Below are 24,498 nucleotides of genomic sequence, written 5' to 3' on the forward strand. Positions count from 1 at the left end.
TGACTCTGCACCTGAGACTGTCACGGTGAGGGCGCAGCGGTTCAAAGCTCACCTAGCCCAATACCCATGCCAGGTCAGGGACAGCGCTCCTGAGAACAGGGTCCTCACGGCCTTACAGAGCCTGGCCTTAAACACTGCCAGGGCTGGGGGCAGCTACTGCCCTGCTCAGAGGTGTAGATACCCCAAAAGCTGCTCTGATACCGCAAAAAGACATGACTACATCTTTCAACGCTGAGACCACATACTTACCCCAGTACACTCATGATACTAGAGACAACAAAATAAAATACAAGGAAACTTTATTTTTCAGTTTTATCAACGTTTTGCTCTGTTTTTTGTTGGTTTTTCATTGTTGTTTGCTTTTGTCTTCAAGCTGCTTATTAGTTGACAAGTCCGGTCAGTTTTTGTATTAAAAAGGATTTTGATGGAGGTAGCTTTGTCTCTGTCCTGGCTTTTGCTTGGTCTTGCCTGCGCACTTGTCTCAGTAAACAAACTCAAAATAAACTTAAGAACGAAAACTGGAATTCCAGGCGGAGGCAACGAGCAATGCAGCCAGGTTCTCCATGTAACAGACATGGCGCTGGGGCCTCCAGTCACTATGTACAGAGTCCATCATACATCCATCCCCCTCTCTCCTAAACACACTCCTTGCTCCAACGGGCTGGCTGCAGAGGAAGGAGTTTCTTCTCCTTCCAGAGACCTGAGCAGCAGCTTCCATGGAGGGAAACAGCACCCAGTCAGGAATGTCAGGCAGAGGGGTAGAGTGTGAAGGGGTGGGCTAGGGGAGTCACTTCAGCTTGGCCGAAAGGTCAACAGCACTGGGCCAGGAATTCACTGCTGCTGGGCCACCTGCAGGGCGAGAGAGCAGGACCTGAGCCTCGCGGGCTGGTCCCGAGGCCAGGCTGGCCGAGGGAGGCCCCTCCCCAGAGCTCCCTCACTGACCAGAGCGGGTACGTACTTGTTGGGGAGGGGGCGGCGGCGGGGGCTCGCTGCTGCGGTTGGCCAGGCGGCTGAGGATGTTGCGCTCCGACATCTGCAGGCGCACTGCCACGGGGGGGATGCGGGCAATGGTGGCAGGCAGACGGGTCACATCTGCCTTCATGTCACTCAAAAGCTCCTCCAGCTGCTTCAGAACTACAAGAGAAAGGGACATCTGTTCGGACGGGAAAGGGACACCCCAGAGGGGACGGCACTGCTGAACACGTATCCCACCCCCGTTTAACACACCGCATTACCTTTGTGCAGCACAGCATTGGCTGGTTTATTCCCAGCCATCGATTCCTTGGATAGGTGCTGGTGGCTCTCAGCCAGGCATTCCACCTCTGCAAAACGTGTGTTCAGAGCCATGGATGGGTGGGATGGGTCTTCGGACATGTTCAGGTAGGCAGCTCGCCGCAACTGCTCCTCAATCACCAGCGCTTGCTCCAGGAGCTGCAAGGTGGGGCAGGAATGAGTCTTTCAGCAGCAGCCTGAGAGGGAGCCTTGTCTGTACCCCCAGCCTCCCCTGATCCAATTCCCCACCATCTCATAAGGTGAGATTGTGTAGCTGAATCTCCTTTCACCAGCTGGTTTCACCGAGTAGCCCAAAACAACACGGGCTTCATGAAGCAAAGTCAGGTACAGAAGGAAACCAGGGTACATTGGGTTTAACAGACTGCTACAACTCCTCTAGTACTTCATTCCTCCTCTTTTTACACATTCTTTATGAGGCAAATTGGACAGAGATTACTCTTGGAACCCAAGTGAAAAGTATTCCATCCTATTTTATAGAAAGAGTCAAAAATCTTGTAAGGATTTGGAGAAATCAGCTGGAATCCTGTCAGTGCAGAACTTATCATTCAGTCTATAGTCAATCAATGTTTTGCCCCAAGACTGAGACCTACATGGCTTTTACCTGATCATAAATCACTCCCACAACTAAGCTAGGCTCACTCCTAAAGAGGATGAAGGAGAGACTGAGGCAGCCCTTTAAGCAACCAGAGTTCTGTTCAGGCACACGGAGGGAGTTGTAGCAAACCGAGCAGAAGCTGTGACTGTAACAGCCGCTTGAACCTTAAGCCTCTTGCTTACCAGTTATTCAGTAAACATTTGGATAGAGAGCACTGAACCCAGCTCCCCAATAACACTTCCAGAAAAAAGGGAGCTCCTATTGGAGCAACAGCACGACACTACTTTTTTATTACCCCTAAAACAAAAGGCATTGCATACATCTTTCACTTTCTTGGTGGAAACTCAGAACTGCAAGAACCTGTTCTTAGAGATCCAGGCAGTTATCACACTAAAGAGAAATCCTTACCTTAAATCTCCTTGCCAAAAACTTATTCTTTATTTCCAGGAAGTTACCCCTGTTCATCTCACCCTTGAAGGGTTCATTGAGGATGGCGTAACGTGGATCATTCTGAATATCCTGCCAACGGGCATAGCCATGACTGAGATGGGATGAGCTCAGGCAAACAAAGGCAGTGAAAACAAGGGAATACACAGCCCAGGCAATACTGTTGTCCAGGGGGAGTGGGAAAAGGGGGTACAGAGAGGGGACAAACAGGAGCCAAGGAAGGGGAATGAGAACTATGTCCTGCTAAGTCTTAACTATGCTGCAGGAAGCTCCCCCATCCCACCATCACTTTCACTCTTGTGAAGATTAAGCACTCTCTCACTTAACCTACACCGGTCAGATCCAGAACAGTCACTTTCACCGTGACAAATTATGTACAAGGTGGGAGAATGTGTGTGTCATGGCAAGGATACTTGATAATCCCAGCTAGGAGCCAGTAGTCGTGACGCCGATGCCAGATCTCGTAGGTCTTCTTGGTGACAGTGGCAGCCCGCTCTTCATTCTGCCAGAGGGAGTGTAGCTCTGCAAAGGCAAGGGACACCAGAACAGTTGGAAGTTATTTCACAAAGCTAAGCAGGAGCTTATAAACAAGTTCAAGCAGACAAAGATCACGTACCAGTGAAACCACCATCTGCTATGTTGAACATGAAGCGCTGCTTTACTGCCTTCTTGTGCCTTTCATCTACTGACTCTTTCAGCATCTCTCCGTTCTGCAGCATCACCACATCTCTCTTATCATCATCCTTCTTCTCATCTGTACACACAGGAAATTATTGCTACAAACATGGCAGACAGTGCAACAAGTTGGACCCACAATGAATCCTTGCAGGAGAAGGGTTAAGGAAGAGAAGGGAGTCATAATACCTCACCTTTCTCATCCAAAGTGATTATAGGAGGGTCAGGAGGATTTTCAGTAGCTGCTCTGTCTTCCACTTTCTCCACATCAGCTGCAGGAAAGAAGGGGAACATGAGATGCACAGAACATAGCAAGTCCAGTTTTGTTCTTCAACCAGTAAAACCCAATACTATACTGTAACTTCCCACCGATTTTCTACATTCAAGCCTATTTCTTTAGGATTAAGTGCTTTGTACCTTTGCTTTCTACTTCCATTGGTTCATCTGATCTTTCCTTCACTTCTGTTTCCTCTACTTTTTTTTCATCTGCTTCTGTGGAGTTCACTGGGGATTTTGCTTCCTGGGGCGGTGTCTCCACAGGCTGAGCACACTGCAGAGGACAGCAAACAGTGAGACAAAAGTATAGCAGTGCATGACAATCGAACACAGTCACAGTCATTTGAAAAGCAAAGACACAAAACTGTGAGGCAAATTCTGAGGACCAGAGAATTCTCTTCAAGTATCACTCTAAAAACTCATCTCTGGCCTCAGTTAAAATGAAGAGGAGGCAGAAGTAGAGAAATTCACAATTACAAGGCAAAAAAGCCAAAACTCACCTCCATAGGGGCCTCTGTTTCAGCAGCAGAGGCACTGAGCTCCTTCTCGGGTTCAGAAGGCTCTCCTTGCTCCTTAGCACTAGCTCCTTCTTCTACTTTTACTCCATCTTCTGTGTATTCCCCATGCCAGAGCAGCACAGCAGACAAAAGAGAAGCAAATCAGTAAGGTCTTCCCTACTACCAAGACCACTTCTTTGCTCCCAGAGATCAGGCCCATCAAAACGGAACTAACATGACCCCTCTTTTCCAGCCCACTACAAATATGCTGGGCTTCTCACTGCTGTCAGCTCATCCCAGGAAAGCCAGTGTCCTCTCTTGCCTTTAAGGGCTTGCACATGTCTCTGGCAGCCCTCCTAACATGAGAGTAAGTTGATCTGCGTCCACCCCCAGGCCCCACCACCACAGTTACGGTGAGGGGAACAGCCAGGCTGAGGTCAGGACGCAGGGCTGCACAAGAGGGGAGCCCTCACCAGGTGGAGGAACAGGGGCTGGTGTGTTTGGCTGCGTATCCCCTGGTGTTGAAGGAGTTGGAGTTTTGGGAGAGGGTGAGCTGGGCTGTGAAAGTTTCTTGTTCTCCTCTATCTCTGCCAGTTCTGGCATACTCCAGCGGCCGTTCACATGGAATTCCTGCACCTGCACAAGAGGGAGAGAAAGACGTATCACTGGAGGAGTCATACAAAACCCATCCTTACACCTGCAGAGGCAGACCACTGAGCACACAAGAAAGGTAGGTGTGAAAGAAGAGCTAGCTCTCCAACTCAAGACCTTGGTGACTACAGCTGTATGTATGGCCAGCAAAGGCCACACTGCTCTGCCAGGCACCCACCTTTTTGCGTATAAGTGACATGACCCCAATGCGAGTGAGGACATGCTGTCGAGAAAGACCTTCCCGTGGGACCCCATCTGCAAAGGTCTCTGCACCATCAGCTCCAGGTTCACATAAATGACGCATGAACAGCGAGACATAGGCCCTGCAGCGATGGAGAGACAAGCAATTCATCCATAAATTGCATTATCTGGAGACATGCCTTGTCAGACCCCTTCCAGCACATAAGGGAAATTACCCCGAGACTCTTAACTCATAGTAAGAAGCTCTGCAGCTCCAGGCTCCTTCAAGGGAGAATTTCCTAACAGAATCACTACAAATAGAGGACACACAGCTAACTCGAGTCCTGAGCCAGAAGCAATTATAAACTCAAGAAAGACTCTGGGAGAGTATTCATTACATGCTACTCCTATAAAAGCATTTACTTTTGGTGACTGAAGAGTCAGATCCAAGTAAGAGAGTTCGCAACAATCCCAGCTTATACTTCATTCTCCCATAAAGAATCAACCAATACATGAAGGAAATGTAGTCTCCAAGAAAAGGCCAAATTCTCATTTTCCCCCAACAGGTCTAGTTGCTGTCAGTCTCCCATTCCTGCTTACTGCAAACTCACTTGAACTCTTTCTCTGACTTGCCACGGAGGTCCCGAACAAGCCACTGAGTGGTGAAGGCATCCTGAGGTGGCATTCCATAGCGCATGATAGCATTGAGGAAGGCCTTCCGCTGGCGAGCGTTGAAACCCAACACCTGGAACGAAGGAGCAGACAGAGGGATATGGCAAGAGGAATACAGGAGCAGCTGGGATGCAACTGCCTTCCCTGGTACAACTTACCTCGATGTTCCCTCCCACACGGGCCAGTAAGGGAGGCAGAGGCTTATCCTTATCATTTCTCAGGCCCTTGCGGCTAGGCCGGCGAGCTGCTGAAGAGAGAAATGCAGCTAAGTAAAGAGACAATGCACAGCACGTTGTTGTGTGAAAATTCCCCAGCAGAAGAGCACCACAAAATGTATAAATCGCCCAAATCAAGTCCCAGTTGTTTCCACACTCCAAGCAACCCAGGAACTCTGACTCCAGTAGAACTTACCTTCAGATCTCTCATCAAAGTCCTCGTCCCCTTCTTCAGAAGCAACTGAATAGTCTGACTGATTATCTGACTGGTCATCCTGCCAGTCTGAAAGAAAAACAGCACGTGAGCCTGAGACGCTACTCCGTTACTTCCCAGCAACATATACTTACACCCGTTTTCCCCTCAGGGTCCTGTGGATTTGTACCTCTATCCTCCTGTGAGCCATCGTTGTAGTTAACTTGCTTGCGAATACGTTTGCCCTTGCCCAGGTTCCTGGCCAGATCCTCCTGTTGTTGCTCATAATGGTGACGGAGCAGTTTCTCCCAGTAATCAGGATCTACTGATTCCTCCTGCTTAATAATTTCCCGTTCAACCTCCTCTTCCTCCTGCCAGAGAGGCAACAAACTTAGGGCCCTATGCTCCAAGTCCCAGCCTGTCATAGCAGATATATGCCTGCCTGCTTAGCCTTAAAAGCTTCAGAGCCCAATTAACTTAATTGATCCTCAATCACTCAGGAGAATGTATTAGCTGACATCCATCTCATACTCACCCCCATCTCCTCCTCACGAACCACATACTGGGCCACCTTGAAGGAGCTGAGATATTCATTCATGCCCTGAAGTTCTGTATCTTCTGTTTCATCCTGGTTCCGATCCAAGAGACGCTCAATTGCTTTGTCATCGTAGTGGATGACACTACTGTCCTCACCTTCCTTGTTATCCCCTGAAGGAAGAGTACAGGCACTGTTGCTGTATGGATCTCACTGGACCATGAAAGGGAATGCCACCCTAGACCCTCTCTATAGAACTATAATCAGCAGTGTGTCTACAGTCTCTCACTAATTAAGGAGCCAGATCTCCCCACTCCCTTCAGTTCTACTCCCAGGCACTCACCCCCCTCAGTAGCTTCATCCTTGAAGAGCTCTTCAGTGCCAAATTTCAGAATATCATCAAGTTCCTGTTTGGACATGGAGCCTGTCTTGGAGCCCAACCCTGGTCTCACTACGAGGTGAGTCAGCATCATCTTCTTCTTGGCCACCTGAGTGATACGCTCCTCCACTGAGGCCCTTGTCACAAAGCGGTATATCATCACCTTCTTGTTCTGCCCAATTCTGTGTGCACGGCTGAAGGCCTACAAAAGAGATGTGCTCAGAACAATCTAGAGCTGCACATGCAGCACGTCTGATATAGCCCTCCTACCTCCACACACCTCCCACCTGCCTTCACATTCGCTCTTGGCATTAGTGAAGGCTGTGCTCTAGAAGATTCCTCCACTATTTCACTTCCCATCTTTACCCATCCTCACTGTTCTAATTTTGCATATTTCTAGAGGGGAAGTCTCACACTCATTCACTCTGATTATTTAATGTCTCCTCTTCCTCAGGATTACTCCATAATGAGTGATCCCATTCAGACTCACCTGGATATCATTGTGGGGGTTCCAGTCTGAATCATAGATAATCACAGTATCTGCTGTGGCCAAGTTAATACCAAGACCCCCAGCTCGAGTTGAAAGCAGAAAGCAGAACTGCTGAGCTCCAGGAGCTTAGATTAAAAAAAAAAAGAGAACAAAAGTAATCAAGAGTGTGTAGTATTGAAAGAAGGATTTGCAATTGACCCACATCACCTGACAGGGAATTGCTAATTTAAGATTCCAGGAAAGCAATAGAAGACTTGGGGCACAACAACCCCATGATGAGTATTAAGCACACACAAGGCAAGCTTTCATTTTACAGAAAAAGTAGGCTACTACCTACCATTGAAGCGATCAATAGCCTCCTGACGCATGTTCCCTGTGATTCCTCCATCAATCCGCTCATATTTGTATCCTTCGTGTTCCAAAAAATCTTCTAGAAGGTCCAACATTTTAGTCATCTGCATATAAGAAAAACACCACCACAGAAGAGTGAGGGACACGTGGATACCAGATCAACAGACTTCTTTCTCAGAAAAAGTATTCCAGGCTTATGGGTTTTTCTCCATATACCTGAGAGAATATGAGCACTCTGTGACCTCCTTCCTTCAGGTTCTTTAACATCTTCTGGAGCAGCAACAGCTTTCCAGAGGCTCGAATAAGTGCACTACCATCATACATGCCATTTGGCATTTTTGGAGCTTCCTAAAAAGAAAAAGAGAAAGAGGGAATAAGGTACAAGGGACAAAAACACCTTGAAGGGATGTAACTTGGCCTTAGTCCCCAGCTGATGTTGGCTCCTCTGACCTTGGCACAACCACAAGGTATAGCACTGCCTGTATGAACATCAGTGCTACTCTGTCCCTGTTCTCTTGCAATTTGACTCCTATGTACCCTCCCTCTTTTCTTAGACCCTACTCTTACACTCTTCACCACCTCACATTGAATCAAAAGATAGCTCCTACCTATCACATAAATGTGTTGGAAAAGAAATGGCCTTCCAGCATGCTGGGTCTAAATAAAGACAGGATGAAAAAAAACACATAGAAGCAAAAGGAGAGAAAGGGGAACCCCTCCATGCCTCACCTAGGGAGCTAACTGGCTTCCTGATAACAACCAGCAAGGAATTTGCTTATACAGAATAGGTGAGTGGACATACCATAGCAGCCACAGGGAAGAGGTAGGGGTGGTTACAGCACTTCTTCAGATCCATAACAACATTGAGCAATGAGACTTGGTTACCACCACCTCGTGCATTCAGTGCCTCAAAGTTTCTTGTCAAAATGTATTTATAATATTTCCTGAAAACAAAAAAGAAAATAAAACAACTCAGACAGTTGTCATGAGAATGACTAACCTACTCTTCCCTTGCTAAACTCTGCACAGCTTCTGGCATTACTACCTAGGCTCTGCCAGTGGCACTCACTATCTCTTTATCCCTACACCAGAGCACACACTTAGTCCTTCCTCTGCTCTAGTGGCAGCCCACTATGCAAAAAACCCTGTAGGGTAAGGGTAAGGCTGTTGCAGCATCCTCTTTGAAACTGCAGAGCAGAGAAACAGTAGCTCAACAGCAGGTGCTCTCCTCAGCCCCACACTCACTTCTGCATGGGACTCAGCTCCACTCTGACAATGAGCTCAGTCTTAGATGGCATATTCTTGAAAACATCAGCCTTGAGACGCCTCAGCATATGCGGGCCCAGCATGTCGTGCAGCTTCTTGATCTGATCCTCCTTGGCAATATCTGCAAACTCTTCTAGGAAGCCCTCCAAGTTACTGCGGGGAAACAGACACTCAGCAAACGGCACAAAGGAAAAAGAGCAAAAGAGCAAGCGAGGGGAAAGGAACAAGACAGGCAGGCTGACTGGCACTGCAAGACATACTGGAATCTCTCGGGCGTCAGGAAGTTCAGCAGGTGGAACAGTTCTTCCAGGTTGTTCTGCAGGGGAGTTCCCGTAAGCAGCAGCTTGTGCTGGAGGGAGTAACCATTCAGCACACGGAAGAACTGGAAAGGAGAGAGCAGGGAACAAAGTGGGAAAATAAACCAAAACACACACACAAATACATCAAAGGCTTATTAAGTCATAGGCTTACCAAAAAAAAAAATCTAGAAAGTTGACACCAATCTAGGGTTCAATTTAGATCACATCAGCTGTTTGGACAAGAGTTCCAAGTAGTTCACATTCCAGTCAGGGTTACTAGACTGATCTTATTTGGATCATTGTTCTGCATAGCTAAACCATGACTGCAGCAAATCCTCTGAGCCATCAGGTGCGAGTAGGTTTCCTTTGCTCTTACAAGTTACAATGTCTTTCAGACCACAAATCATTTCTAGACTGCTGTACTATGTATTTTTTCTTGCTAAATTAGTGTTCCACATTCCTACAACTACTCTGCCTTGAGAATTCTAGAAATAACTAAGTCACTCTTCCTATTCATATCACTCCTGGCTGTGTTCCAGAGCCTGGAACAAGCAGGGGAGAAAAAGAGCTAAGGGTTTGCCAATGTGTCTTGAAGGTAATTTGCACTGGTTTTCATAAAAATGAAGTCATTCCAGACAGATGTAGTGAGCAGTTAATGTACTGCACTGAGAAGCACAAGTGTACCATGCTCACCTGCACAAATTGACAGTAAAGCAGTAATTTATTTATCAGTTTGGCCACTTCTTTGCTTATCTTACACTTTAGCATGACACAAGGTCAAACTTAATGAAAGCAAATGTACTAGATGGCAAACAAAAACCAAATCACTTGTGTTTTGGTTACTGCACCAGAACAGTACTTCTAGTGGCCTCCACAGGGATTTATCTATGTAGTTATAGTTAAAATATTTTTATTTTGGAATCAAATGTGGAAGTTACTAATTATATCTGCAAAACTTTATGAGATGACCCAAATTTGTCAAGAAGCATCTGACCTATCTTGCAGCCAAACACCTATAAGCTGTTCTTATAGGACAGGAAACTGCTGTAGAAGAAGATTTCATGGTTCTGCACAGTGTCATAGTGTGACCTTAAGCCTTTACATCCTCTTTCAATTAATGAATATTAATAGTAAGCATTCATTCCTACTTCCAATGGTTTCAATGCTAAGCATAGAATGGCATGCAATCTTAGTGCCTACAATAAAATAAGATCTAGAAACTGAACTGCATGCACAGCTGTGATGTCTCAGGAAGATACCTCATGCCAAGATCCAAAACACTAAAGCCATTTAAACAAAACAAACAAAAAAAGAAATCAAGCAGCAATTTTCTCTTTCAGTCTCCAAGAACCTCTAAAACTGGCTTTCCAATAACAATTGTTTTTGGCATACTGAGCACTAGAATCCAGCTGAAGACAGACAAATCAATACCAGAATTAAGGCACAAGGCCTAGGGAGGGGCTGGATTAACAAAGTACAGCCAAGTCTACTCAATTCAAACAAGCTTAGTAAAGGTGCAGCCTCATATTAAAGCAGCAATATGGCTTTCAGCACCTACCTAGGCATTTTTAAACACCTCTGCCCACCTTCAGTTTCTTTAACTCCTAATTAGTTCTGCCACAAAGCCAGATAAACACAGATCAAGCCCACTCTGGAAGCAGGGTAATTCTGCTCATGGAGCATGTTTTATGCTCAGCATGGTAAACCTTTACAGAATGGAGGTGGTGCAGGTATGTGATGCTTTCAGAGAAATAATTTTAATTTAAAAGCAACAACCACATCCAGGTTTTTCTGATTTTCAGTCTAGACCAACTGCCCATTCACCTGGAAGAAAGCTGTTTTAACCAGTGATCTGTATAAGTAAAGCTGTTACCAATGATGACTGATCTCCAAATGCAGGCTGTTGATTTTTCTTTTTATTAACACATCAAATTTACTACTGAACAAATGACTAAGAGCTGCCTCTCTCCCCTGCAACATATGCCATGCCCATGAACCACCTATGCTTCTCTGTACCTTAGACTGGTTGTTCTTCAGTCTGTGAGCTTCATCCACAATGAGACAGGCCCAGTCAATAGAGCCTAGTATGGCCATATCAATTGTGATCAGTTCATAGGAGGTGAGGAGCACATGGAACTTGACAGCAGCCTCCTTCTGCAAAGGAAAAGGATGAACATGTAATGGGATAGAGGATGTAGTGTTCCTCCATAAAGTCATCCTGATGAGCCGTGGTCAACAGCACATCAAAAACTTTCATACCCGTAGTCTCCTGTCACAAGACTCAAAATGCTGCCCAAACCATTTTAGCCTTTTAATTCCCTATTGCTCTCAACACATGTGAGTCTCCTCAACCCCCTCCTCAGTACCTGCTATTTTTGGACAGATGCCAAATACTCTAACAAAGATGTTTAACAAGTAAGTAGTGAGTAGAGGCATGTTAGAGAATTGAGATTTTGAGATTTGGAGAAGAGTGGCTCATCAGAAAGCTAAGACTTCAAAAAATAAATAGTTTACCATGGAATTTTAAATTACTATTAGTACTTAAGGCTGTTCCATTTCAAAGGAAGGAAATTAGTCTATCTGCCTCTACCACTGAAAATGCTTTAGCTTCCATCTTGGTTTTACTAGGAAGACTTCAGTTCTACAAGAAGTTGCCATCTAGGTCAGGGTCTTCCTTCCTGTCTGGGCACAAAATTCAATTTCCCACATCTGGGTATGGCCTGTCAGCCAATTTCTCAGGATGGAAAGGTTCATACTTTTTTTGTATATCCGTCTTTCACACACAGTGGCAATTCTGACATCAACTTTTATCTGTAGAAAAGATGCACAACTTAAGTAAGGGAAGACTGAGGGACTTGCCTAGGGCCAGTATTACTTTAGTCAACTATCTTTCTCCAGTACTACATCAGTTCAGACTAGCAGGAGTGTTTAAACAGTCTATAGCAAGAGTCAAAATGTCCACTTGTCATCAATTTGCAGTTATTGCCCCTTGGAAACTACAAGCATCGTCAGTGGTCAGGGACAGCAGAGTATCTGAATCCCAGCTGCTGAAAGTCAGTTGCATGTCAGTTCAGGCCTGTGTTAAAGCAGAGTTCTGTACCTTCATTCTGGACGCTTTTTTGCCTCCACGTATGGCATTATCCTCAAAAGTGAACTCATTCTCACGGATGATGGCCCGGCTGTCTTTGTCCCCGACGTAGGTCACTACATACATATCTGGGGCCCACATCTCAAATTCTCGTTCCCAGTTGATGATTGTGGACAGTGGTGCACTCACCAAGAAGGGACCCTTTGAGTGCCCCTGCAAAAGAGGCAGTAAGAGCATGAGATGGCTGCAATCACCAATACAGGCAGACTCTCCCTGGGCAGTGACCTCCCAGCTCTCACCTCTTTGTATAAGGAATACAGGAACACTGCTGTCTGCACAGTCTTTCCCAGACCCATTTCATCAGCCAAGATTGTATCTGTGCCCTGGGCCCAGGAGAAGCGCAGCCAATTCAGCCCTTCCAGTTGGTAGGGATGCAAGGTCCCCCCTGTCACATCGAGGTACTCCGGTTGCCGGTCATATTTCACTGTTGGCTACAGTGGAAAGAAGGAAGAGTTGGAATCCTTACACTCATTTAGATAACTAACAAGAGTCCTTTCTTAGCCACCCTTATATTCACCAGTACAAATGAGGCTTCAGAGATGACAACCGGTCTAGCATCAAAGCCAATTTCCAAATGGCCAAAGGCATCCAACAAGAAGCCATTTCTTTTTGTAAAACCCTCTCACCTAGGCAGTCTGACCCAATGGACATGGTGGACCTTTGTCTGAAGGCTCTCTAATGCCATTTATTCTTTGGGCTGTGAGGGAGCTCCAAACCATATGCTGCTCACTCTTTGATTTCCTATTTACTTGCAGGCATCCCAAAATAAGCAGCTCTATCAGATGGCTCCAAAGCAAAAAACAATAACTCACATCTACTGTGGGAGTCTCAGGGGGTCTCTCCAGTTTCCGCATCTTCACTTTCTTTAACTTCTTACCAGGCCTGCCCTCTTCACCTCGCATCAGCTCCCTGTGCAGACACAGTCCCAAGTACATGTGAGTTTAATGGCTTTTTATTAACAGATAGAGCAAAAATTATTGCAGAGAACAGGAGGGCAATCACCCAACTCAAAAAGGCTCAAGAGAACAGGGCTGGAACCTTCATGAACTGGTAGAGAGGCACAAGGTCCCTGCCCAAAGGCATAAGGAGTCAGCAACAACAAGATCCTTCTTGCCCATTTCCATCTATTAATCCAGCCAGTGCTGGAGGCTGACAGACTTAAGTACTTTCTTTTGAGGGAAGGGAAAGGAAAACAACCTCTAGATACTTTTCCTACCTGTGATTCCAGTAGGCTTGCTTGTAGAGGTCATAATCTTGAATATCCACATCTTCACTTTCCCAAGATGCCTGGTCATAGGGTAGGTCTCTCCATTTAATCAAATAGTGGACATTCCCCTTCTTATCCACACTGCAGAAGAAACCAGTAAGTCTCAAGCACAGTGAGATAGCAGTATTCCCCCAATCCATTCAAATGGAAGGGAAGAACTCTTAGTGAAGCAGCAGAAACAGAACAATGTCTATCATACCAACAAAGAACTCGCACTGTTTCTCCCAGTCATACTGCAGTTTAGCTCATCCCCTCTCCCTTAGTCCTGCTTAAGGTCTTTGTTGAAAATCCTCTTTGTTACTCCCCCTACCTATGATTAAGGATCCTGTGGATCATCATCCACTCTGGCTTGATCCCGTATCGATAGAAACGCTCTTCCATCTCAGCGTATTTGGGGTCCTTGTTTTTCCTCTTTCGGCTTTTCTCTTCTTCCCCTCCAAAGTCTCCCGAGGGCGGCTCATCCATGTCATTTTTGCGTTGGTAGTTACGAAACATCACCTGGCAGTGCAACTCCAGCTGCAGTCAGGACACGAGCAGTCAGTAGGTGTTTTAGCCTCAGCTGTCCAACCACCCTCATGCCATGGTTAGGTTCCTCCACTCACCTGCAACTCCGACACCCAGGAGCAGTGCCAGTAGGACATGCCCTGCCATTTGACAAAGAACTGCCTTTCAGGCCGACCCTCCAGAGGTTTCGGCGGTGGAGCATTAGGGTCTGCATCAGGTGGGCGGGGTGGTGCAGGGCCAACTGGGGGCTGACCCCATTTCCAGATCAAGATCTTCTGCACCTTTCCTTTCAAAGCTGGGCACTGGGAAGTTAAACACAGCACGATACATCTTGTGCATACATACATCATGTATGTACTCTAACATGGAAGCTGAAACAAGAGTCACCTTTATGGTTTCACTACACAGATAGAATTTGCTAGGCTTGAAAAGCCCAGTAGTCTGCCCAACTACAACTTCATTGGAAGTCTGTGCAAAAAATATTTTTTGCTGTAGAACTAATGGCCCAACTTCAGCAGCTTCTTTTTGTTCATCACTTTATGAAACCAATGAACATCATTTATACTGTTCAAGAACTTTCTGGAAAAGGATGGTATTTCTCCTAACCATCTACTAAGAAAGGTCTTAGCATTACAAAGCTTACAACAGTGCAAAACCAGCTTGTCTCAGCATCAGTTTAAATTACTTCAAGCACTGAATTTACTTTCACTTGTTCTCCTGCCTCTACACACATACAGGAGCCCAAAAAAGTGATCCATGGCACGCTGGACCAAAAACTGCCCAACTGCTCTGCATGTGGGCAAATCTCTTGAGACTCAAAGGCTGTAGTCTGGCTCTCCCCACTGTCTGGAGAAAGCAATCAAGGCACAATACAGCTACAAAAAGTCAGGCCTTTAAGCTTCATGACAAAAGTGAGACAGTCTTCAAAGGACCATGTATTTCCATAGAAATATGATGATCCAAAGGGATTAGATCAATCACCTCTTGTAGCAACAGGACAATGGTACTAGCAGAAACTCACAGTGCAGCGAGGACACAGCCATTCTCCATTGGGAATCTCAGGCAGTGGGGGATTCAGACAGTGGATGTGATAGGACGAAGGACAGGCATCACAGCACAGCAGCTCTCCTCCATCCTTGCAGACTCTACAGAACTCCATATGGTGGTCATCCTCTTCCTCAGCATCCCCCACTACATCCTCCAGGATTTCCTCACCTTCAGAGTTATCCTCCTTTGCTTCCCACTGAATGCCTTCTTTTTCCTATGGGAGAGGGAAATCAGAAAAACAAAGTGATTATTTCATTACCACAGAAACAACCCCAAGCCACTTGACATCCCCCTCATACGTGATCTCTTGCACCATGTGGGGAATCCAATACTCACACAGTGTGGGCAGCTCCATTTGCCCTCTGGAGCTTTCTCCATGTCTGGGTCCAGGCAAACCATGTGGTAGGCACGAGGGCAGGTATCGCACAATATAATTTCTCCTCCCTGCTGGCACACCTCACAGTAGTCCTGGTGATCAGTCTCATAGCCATCCACAGCCACTGTGGAGTCCTCCTCACCTGCAGAGGGTGATGAGGAGTTACTGCAGTACAAGCCACAGGTACAGGTCTCCTATAGCCAGGGAGGGTATTCTCCCAAAAGCCTACATAGCCAGCTAGAGATCCAGAATACAAAACTCTTAATCCATATAAGTAAACAGGGCAAGAAGGAAGACTTGGAAACAGGAGCAAAACAAGTCCCTTTGTGCCCCCTTCCATCCATTAAATAAAAGGTACAGTTAAGGCCAGGAAAACTCAGTACTGCATCCGTTTCCCTAACAAAGAACTCCTGAAAACCTTTTCCTTATTCAAAATAATATCAGCTTCTTCCTTCACAATCAATTCTCCCTCAAGTATGCTATTAAACACCACACTCCACACAGACTACTCTCTAATCTTTCTACACACTTAGCTGTGCCTGTCTCTAATTGTTGACAAGTATCTTTACCTTTCTTTTTCTTCTTCCCAGCCTTGAGTTTTTTGCGACTGCGGCTACTACGGCTTGTAGATCCATCTGACACAGAGTAGCTGTTGATGCTGGCATCATCAAAGTCTGACTCCACATCCAGATCATCATCTTCACTCTGAGGTGGGTAAGAGAAAAGCTTTGTTACTCAGACACACATGCTGGGCAGCAGCAATCAGACACACCCCCAGGATTACTATCACATCATGACCTCCTCCTCACAAGGTCAAGAAAGGAGCATCACTTACTGATGATCTTTTACGCTTGGAACCAAATCCTCCCAGTTTGATTTTCAGTGGTGCCACCTTCTTTGTTTTAGGTTTCTTGATATCAGGAATACGAGGACTGGCCTTTGGCTTCCGCCGGGCATTGGGTCCTGGGAACACAGGAGGCAGAGTCAGAAGGGCTACGGCCTTGACAGCACTCACGTTTTATCCTCCTGCCAGACTCTTCGTCTCACCTTTGCCCTCCTTTGTCTTGGCTTTCCTGAGTGGCACATCTACGGGGGGCTGTGGCAGGACAGCATCCACGTTTGTCACCATACTCTCGACTACTGCAACAGCTGCAGCTGCAGCAGCTGCCACAGATGCACCTGAACTTCCCTTGAAGGGGTTGTTGGTGCTGAACTCCCTCCATTTGGCTCCCAGTACCATCATCATCTTCGACACTGCTATTTTAGGGTTCTTGGCTGCAATAAGTGGCCTGTGTACAGTTAAGGAATGAAGAAAAGGTTACTGAACCACCCTGAAATCTAGATTATTCCTGCCCACTGCCACCCCCATCAGCAACTTTATCTCAAACTAAATTCCTTTCTAATCTCTGATCTCAACAGCCAATGAATCTCCCCACTCTCATCCTTCACTATGTGAAAGATCGAAATGTTTACGGGCAAAAAAATGGAATTTAGTGTAGTAGGGAAGAAAGGGGACTGGAAGAACTTGCACCATCTTGATGACTGAAAGCAAAAAAGCTAGGGATCAGTTATTTTACTGTTGCTTCAGTTTTTACTCTAGGTACTACACAAGTGTGCCTTAGGTCCCAAAATCAAGGAATCTAGTTTTTGTCCCATCTCTTTTTTTTGTTCCCAAGTAATTTCAAGTGCAGGCTTGCAGCTCACCTAACAAACTGGCTGAAAGCTTTGTAGTTGGTGAGTGTGCGGTAATCCTCCTCTGTGAAGATGTGATCAATATCCTCCATGCCCCAATCTTCCAGCAGCTGAGCAGATGACTTCGGCTCCTACGAAGAGAGAATCATGGCAACTCTGAGCAGAGCTTCCACACATCTTCCACATTCCATAGATCACCCAGGGAACTCTTTTCCCCTGCATCCACTTATCACTACCATAGGACACAGCAGCAACAGCAGATCAGTGGAAATGGGAAAAGTATTTGGATTCAATATCAATTCCATGTGTGCTTAAAGTAGTAGAGAGGGAAGAATGCAAGGTGGAAAAAAAAGGAAGTCAAGAGGGTCTAGTGGAAGAAGAGACTACACAGTCCCAACTCCCTGTGCAATCACCAAGGGAGAGCACAGTGATCCCCCCTATCAGATACAACATGGGAATGAGAAGCAAGCAGTCGGCAGAGTAGCTTGTTACCTTTGAGTCATCATCTTCTTCCTCCTCTTCCTCCTCCTCCTTGCGCTTGGCTTTGTTTTTCTTTTCCTTCTTGGGTCCTAATTTCTTCTTTTTCTTCTTCCCAGGGGTATAATCACTGCCCTCACTGTCAGAGCGCAGAACCTCTTCTTCTTCCTCCACAAACTCATTCCCCTCACCAGAGCTGTCCCCCAGCTGGGGAGGGAGAGAGAGATCAGGCATGAAAAACACCCTGGATAAACACTAAACACTGTTCTCTCCCCACACTCTACCGGATTCATTCAAAAGATTGCTGCTATCAGCCAACAACAACAATAAGCACCCTCACCCTACAGATCCATATTTTAGAGTGTGACCTTAGGCATCCTTTTTCTCACCTCCTTCTTCTGACGCTTGCTGAGCTTGGGAACTTTGGGTTCCTTCAGTTTCTTGGGCTTCTTCTTCTTCTTGATTTTGGGAGTGTCAGCCTCTGACAGAAGCTCTTCTTCTGGCTCTTCTTCAGGTTCTGGATGTGAAGAGGCAACATGTCGCATTCAACCCCCCTCTGCCTAGTACAGTATAGCCCCCCTTCACAGGGATCAACTTGTCTGCTTCTTGCTACATACTTACAGAGGTGGTTACAACTCTTACTGTTCACAATAGATACTCAAAAACTGTATCCTAAGGCACCACCAACATGGCTTATCCCCCCTCCCAACACTACCTATTCCCACAATCTTGCTTCTCCAAGCAAAAGTGCACTCGGAACTTGGGGACAAGAAGTTTGCTGCAACCCAACAAGAAGAGGAAAGAGCATAAAACAAATGGCCACATCTAGAAGGGGCAAAACAGTGAATTCATTTGAGAACCTGAGGAGGATACTGTTTCAGTCCATGGCTCTCCAGGGGAAAAAAAAAAAGACATGTAAGGCTCTTCAGCAGTACAGAACATCCTACAGCTGCATGCAAAATACAGGCCAGTAAGGCACTACTTTTCCTCCTCCATAGGAAAGTTGTTACTCAGCAACTCTATTCTGATCCAGATTAGACAGAACCTTCCCCAGCCCCAGCAGCTAGCAAGCTGACTGCCTGGCCAGCACACACGCCAGTTCCCCAGCACCAGCGCGCACTTCCATCTGCGTGCCCCCGTTCCTGGCTGCCCTTGGCCCGAGGGGGCAGAGGCAGCCAGACAGCCCTTCCTTCTCTTTGTGGCAGGCTGCGGGAGCAGCGCGGCCACCCGCCCTCCCCGCCGCCCCGCCCACCGCACACTGCCAGAGTCACTCCTTCTCCCTCCAAGGGAAAATGGCCTCCTGACCACCCGGGCTGGGCAGCATGGAGGAAGCCACAGGTCAGAGGAGCTACTGCAGCTGCGCTTGAAACAGCACAGACAGAGGTCTCAGAGCCTGGAGTCCCATACCTGGTCCCTGCCATATTCCCAACCAATGGATGTCTCTTTGCTCCCATGGTGCTGCAACACCAGGTCCTTCAAGGATCATACATCTTCTCCCCCAAGTTCTGATTTAGAGCCTCTAATGACTCACCCTTTCCAAGGTACCACCTAAACCTCTCAATTTTGCAGTAATTTTACCTTTTTTTTTTTGCAAATAGATTTTCATTACTGATAGTCCCATACTGCCCAAGATCTCAGAGGTGCCAGAAAACTCCAGAGACAAGGCTTAAGAAAAAAATGCCAAACGAACAAAAATCCTAAACTCCACAACACCATCTTCCCTCCTCCAGGTACATTTCTCATATATGAGACAATCCTCCAGCACAAGTTAGTAGGAAATCCCACACCTGTCCTACAATTGACTATATACATCACTCCTTTTTCACAAGGAAGTGAAGAACCCCGATGCATGTCCACAGAGGTCATCAGCAGCAGCAACAACAACAAAAAAAAGCAAACCAGAAGAAATCCCAAGGCTCTAACTCAAGTCTCATGTTGACAATGAGGATGCAAATACAAGGGGAAAAGCAAGACACAAGGACTAAAAAAAAAGCAAAGGTGAGCAAGCAGCACAGAGTAAGAATCCTCAATAATTGGGTGTGGTGATGAAGGAAAGTGGGTCACGCAACAGCCCAGGGCAGTTTGGACGTCAGCCGGTCTTAGTTCCCAGATGAAAGCAAGCCAGGCAACCTGCCCTTTCACATACTACCTCCTCTTCCCCCTCCCCATTCATGAAAATTGAAACTCATTTCGGTACCCTGTCAGAATTGGGCGCTCTGCCTCCACCCTCTACACCTCCTGCAAGCTCAGGCCCTGACAACCTGCAATGGCTTGGAACAAAGTCAGCTCCACCTGACACAAAGCCTGGAGCCTCTCACTTCAAAGTAACCCTGGGACTCGGATATCAGAAACATACATGTGACTTGCAGCAAAAAAAACCCCAACAAAACAACATTCCCCAACACACCATGCATTTCACATATTCAGCTCGAGACCAACATGATGGCCACTGCACTTGCATGCCCTGCAGGCTCCCCGTACCTGGATGCTGGGGGATAGCGTTGTTCAACAGGATCTCCATGTCATCATCATCACTGCCCCCTGAGCACGGTGATGGAGATCCAATGCCCGAAGCCATGTCCTCCACGCTGGGGGAGGCCTGGGCTTACACAGGTTGTCTGTCGTCTTCTTGCCAGTCTGGCCAGTACTTCATTGAAAAGAAAACGAGAAAGTTACAGCAGACCTGAACTCCGTTCTCCCAAGCAATAGTGCTACTAAGAGGATCTGTGAGAAAGCTTAGGCAGCAACTTTACTGGCTCTGGAGCCTAAGGATAATAGAACCACTGGCAGCAAGTATCAGCTCGGAGTTGCGATAAAGCACGCTTTGGAGATACTAGATATTAAACTGAGTCAGCAACTCGTCGCTGGCGAGGAAGCCAAAACAGCTGTCCTAAAGGAAAACTCCCGTCCTCTGCAGCCCGGTGCCCTCGGTTATTTCTGCCTTGGGCCGGGAGAAGGCAGCGAGGCAAGCGAGGCAGCCGGGCTGCCAGGGGAGCCCCAGGGCCAGGGGCCGGCTGTCAGCGCGGTGCCCTGGCCAGCAGCCCCAGCCCGCCCCGGGCTGGCACTGCAGCGCTGGCCCAGCCCCTGCCCGGCCGCACACAAAAGGCCGGGCGGGCGGTTGCGGGGCGGGGGAGGAGGGGCCGGACCCGTCCTGCGGCCGCCCGGGCAGGGGACGGCGCGTCCCCGCAGGAGCGGCGGCCGGAGCCGAAGGGGCGCCCGGCGGCGAGACGCGTCTGCCGGCCCGGACGCCCCAGGAGGCGGCGGATGGCCTCGCCCGCCCTCGGTTCCCTCCCGGCTCCTCACCCGGCTCCGGACCCCGGCTCCTCTCTCGCCGCTGCCGCCGCTGAAGGGAAAATGGCTCCGGCCGCGGCACCGCCTCTTAAAGGGGAAAAAAACCCGGCTAGGCCCCGCCCCCTCCCGCCTACATCCCATAATATGCCCCGGGACCCCGGCAACAGGCCCCGCCCCCATCTNNNCCCCGCCCGCACCTTCACCCCGAGGAACAACATCCCATAATGCTCCCCCGCGCGCGCTCGCACCCCTTCGCTCCGCCATCCCATAATACTGACCCCCACCGGGGACATCCCATAATAGTGCCCCCCGCCCCGCGCGGGACCCCGCGCGCCGGGGCAGGGCGCCCCCCCCCGCGCGCCTCCCGCACGGGGCTGCCATCCCATAATAGGCACGGCCCCCTCCCGCGGGGAGCGCGCGCCTTGGAGGGGAGGGGGGGGGCAGGGCGCGCTGTGAGGGACCCCCCCCCGAACATCCCATAATAGTCACACCCCGAGCGCGCACATCCCATAATAGTCACACCCCGAGCGCGCACATCCCATAATAGTCACACCCCGAGCGCGCACATCCCATAATAGTCACACCTCCCCCCCCGCCTCGCGCCCAGGCAGGCATCCCATAATAGTCGCCGGGAGCCACCGTCCAGCCCGGCATCCCATAATAGCCGCGGCCGCGGGCCCCGCCGCCCCCCGCCCGGGCCCGCACCGGCCCCCGGCCCCTGCACCGCGCGGCCTCCTGCGCGCCGCCACCGGCCCCGGGCACAGCTCCGGGCACCGCCCTCCCACCGCCGACCGCCCCCGACCTCGGGGCTGAGCGCCCCGCTGGCTTCCCTGCCCCGTCCTGCCGTGCCCCATCCCGCACGCCCCGCCGAGGCTGTCGGTGCCCGGAGCGGTCACCGCCACCGCCCCGCGTGCGGGCAGCCCGCAGTGGCTTCGGTGCCTCCCCTGCACCTCGAGGCTCCCTGGTTGCCGGTACCTGCAGATCTACCCAGCCCAGAGATACGCGTTCTCCCAGAGACTGGACCAGAGCATGGAGTCTCAAGCAGTGCCAGGGGAGGCTTAGGTTGGGCATCAGGAGGAGTTTCTTCGTGGAAAGGGTGATCGGGCATTGGAATGGACTGCCAGGGAAATGGTGGAGTCACCATCCCCAGAGCTGTTTAAGGAAAGGCTGGATGTGGCGCTTAGCGCCATGGTGGTGTCCGGTCAAAGGTTGGACTTGATGATCTCAGAGGTCTTTTCCAACCTGACTGATTCTGTGATACACGGCGTGTCCATGTACTCCATTCCTCCCTGTCACCCAGCGCCCTGCTCCCTGCTGAAGCCTCCACCAGGAAACTCATCATCGATTTACACTGACGGGAACGGTCCGTGGGTATAAGTATACTCCAATTATGCACATGCAACTGTGTCATTAATTTCCCATTAAACAGAATCACATCCCATAATGCTGCCTTATCCTCTGTTGAGCATTTTCATAACACTATTAATCTCAACAAAGAGGCAAAGTCCTGTCCATCTCTCCCAGTAAATGTGTGGGTATCAACGCGTTGCCTCCGCGGTCCCACGCCTGGTGGTGCATGCAGCCAGTCTGCAGCATGAGTTGCACTTCCCGTGCCCTCGTTCCCACCTTGCCAGCAAAGACTGGACCAATACATGCCAACAGGCTGTTGTGTAATCCATGTTCCTGCACATATAAAAATCCCCCCAACTTCTCCAGCCATCAGCAGCATGCACCTGTACTGTCCCTGTCCATACCTTTGCCCACATGACAATGACGCTGTCATTGATCTCGGCTCCATGCAGGAAAAGTGGTAGGAAAGAGCACACTGTTCTTCCACAGATACTGTCCATCCTTTGCATGGATCAAGCAGACCATCCAGCGTTACAAAAACACGTGGTGGATGACACCTCCACCAAACTCACATGGAACTCTGCAGGACTTCTCATTCCCTCTTGTGCGTGCTCCACAAACCCCTCCTAACAGGAGCCAGGCAGACAGCCACACCGAATTCCCGAGCTGAGCAGCCCAGCACCAACTCCATACTTGCCTCTTCCCCCCAGTGGCTTGGCTCCAAGGGGAGAGGTGTGATGCAGATGAAGATCCTGCAAAGGGAGTTTAGCTGCTGGGGCTCTCTCTGCAGGTGATTCCCAATGCTCCTGCCAGCACGGTTATGGTCTGAAGAAGGCTGCTTCCTACTGCTTAGGCAATGTGTGCCCTGATGCCTCTGATGCTAAGGCATGAAGCTTCCCCATGAGCCACCACCTCCCTGAAATCTTTCTCTGCCTCACAAATGAACGCATTTTTATCATTAATGTGCCCAAGGTTCCCCACCTCAGCTCCAACTCATTTTTCCCTTTGTAACTTGAAGTTTCTTAGCAGAAATCTTAGTTTTCCCTCAAACAATAATTCCATATGGGATATACATTATTATGATTAAGGTGTTTTCAGTTTGTGAGAGCCAAGTAAATTAAATGGATTAAAAATATATATATTTCTATTTTCCATTGATGAGGAAAGGATAGACTTCCATGAGATAGATTTCCAGTTATTTGGCTGCTTTAAACTTAAAAGTTTCTATACATTACTCTGGTTCAATAACTTACTCAGTTTAATTGAATCTTTTGAGCTTACAGCGCTTGGCTTGGAAACAATTACGGCAAGATCTGTGTAATACAATCTTCCCTACCTGTGCTGATGGGTGTCAACACTCTGAACAAGCCCACTGCACACTTCCCATAGGGAAAACATCGGCAACATCTTGCTTTGGTGCTGCACCCGTGTTGGGAAACCCAAACTGGCCAGAGGACCTTCCACACACCCCTGACCAGCTCTGCTTCCAAGAACAGTTGGGTGAAGTGGACTCTGTACTCCCACAGCAACATGCCGGGGTGACCTCTAAGTAATTCCTGCAGTTTTGTGCATGGTCCAAGTTAGTCAGGGTTCAGGTCCCCGCGTGGGACCCCAGAGAATCCTGCCCCATCTTCCTCCACCTCATGGGCAGCTGTTCCTGACCAGGCTTTTATCAAGCCCACAGCCCTTTCTCACTTTCACTTTTAATTTATGTTCACTTTTAAACATATTTCCCCAAGGTAACAAGAAGAACAAAGCTTTTGACATTGTTTCACCCTGGAACTCAGGCTGGAAACCTCTGTCCTGTGTGTTTCAGTGTTGCCCAGGGTGGGACGCGAGGGTGGGAGGAAGGAACTCCAGAGCATTTCGGGAAGAGGGGAGACTCTCCAGCCTAGCATGGGCCGTTCGTATGTGGGACACAGATAACAGACTACAAGCCTGACATGCTGGTGCTGCAGACAATGTGATCTGAAAGATCGGTTTATGGTCTTTCAGGCTATTTTTTGTCAGCTCCTCTTGCGTTCCGTAACAATACAGAGGGGCTGATGGGTATGGGTTTAGACGCTGGGCACTGCAATGCTGCCACTGTATTGCTTCATTTGTGGGCTGGGACACAGCCATACTTCTGCTCTCCTCATTTTCGCTCTTTCCCGGACTGAGGGTTGCTCCAGCCAATCTGTAATATCTGTTCTGTCAGGTTACATACAACCGGTAACATGAAAAATATCTTTCAGTGTCTGCATAAAACTGGTAGCCTCCGATGTACCTGTGAACGTGATGGTGCTCTGCAAAGGCTGCAGCTACATTTCAGCTCTGCCTTTAACCCACTTTT

General features: G+C 48.4%; 1 protein-coding gene and 1 non-coding gene across 7 annotated transcripts; both read right to left on the bottom strand.

The window, feature by feature from the left end:
• Positions 1-282: 282 nt before the first annotated feature.
• On the bottom strand, positions 283-20,920 carry CHD4 (chromodomain helicase DNA binding protein 4). Of its 6 annotated transcripts, none has more exons than XR_005628490.1 (40): positions 20,829-20,920; positions 20,007-20,172; positions 17,915-18,042; positions 17,541-17,732; positions 17,061-17,179; positions 16,404-16,645; positions 16,192-16,319; positions 15,926-16,061; positions 15,317-15,498; positions 14,955-15,194; positions 14,032-14,235; positions 13,740-13,945; positions 13,379-13,510; positions 12,975-13,071; positions 12,402-12,593; positions 12,115-12,315; positions 11,031-11,168; positions 8,976-9,097; positions 8,695-8,868; positions 8,252-8,393; positions 7,666-7,797; positions 7,436-7,553; positions 7,099-7,223; positions 6,573-6,810; positions 6,230-6,402; positions 5,885-6,065; positions 5,698-5,808; positions 5,445-5,533; positions 5,226-5,359; positions 4,613-4,757; positions 4,257-4,419; positions 3,787-3,896; positions 3,428-3,560; positions 3,205-3,282; positions 2,952-3,089; positions 2,749-2,857; positions 2,297-2,429; positions 1,236-1,431; positions 959-1,123; positions 283-849 (listed from the first exon to the last, which is right to left on the bottom strand). XR_005628490.1 is itself a non-coding variant. In XM_039717783.1 (40 exons), the coding sequence occupies exons 2-40, from the start codon at positions 20,101-20,103 to the stop codon at positions 832-834; spliced, it is 5,745 nt and encodes a 1,914-aa protein (XP_039573717.1). In that variant the 5' UTR covers positions 20,104-20,172; positions 20,829-20,920; the 3' UTR covers positions 705-831. The 6 variants fall into 6 exon arrangements, 5 of the variants coding, with proteins under 5 accessions (XP_039573714.1, XP_039573717.1, XP_039573716.1 ...); XM_039717783.1 differs by having other exon boundaries at positions 705-849; positions 959-1,134; positions 5,445-5,530; positions 5,698-5,784; XM_039717782.1 differs by having other exon boundaries at positions 705-849; positions 959-1,134; positions 5,698-5,784.
• On the bottom strand, positions 4,091-4,229 carry LOC120506524. The gene has a single exon (XR_005628530.1).
• Positions 20,921-24,498: the final 3,578 nt, after the last annotated feature.

The sequence above is a fragment of the Passer montanus genome, unplaced genomic scaffold (genome assembly GCF_014805655.1).
Source record: "Passer montanus isolate IOZ18808 unplaced genomic scaffold, ASM1480565v1 scaffold39, whole genome shotgun sequence".
In the NCBI taxonomy this organism is placed as follows: Eukaryota; Metazoa; Chordata; class Aves; order Passeriformes; family Passeridae; genus Passer; species Passer montanus.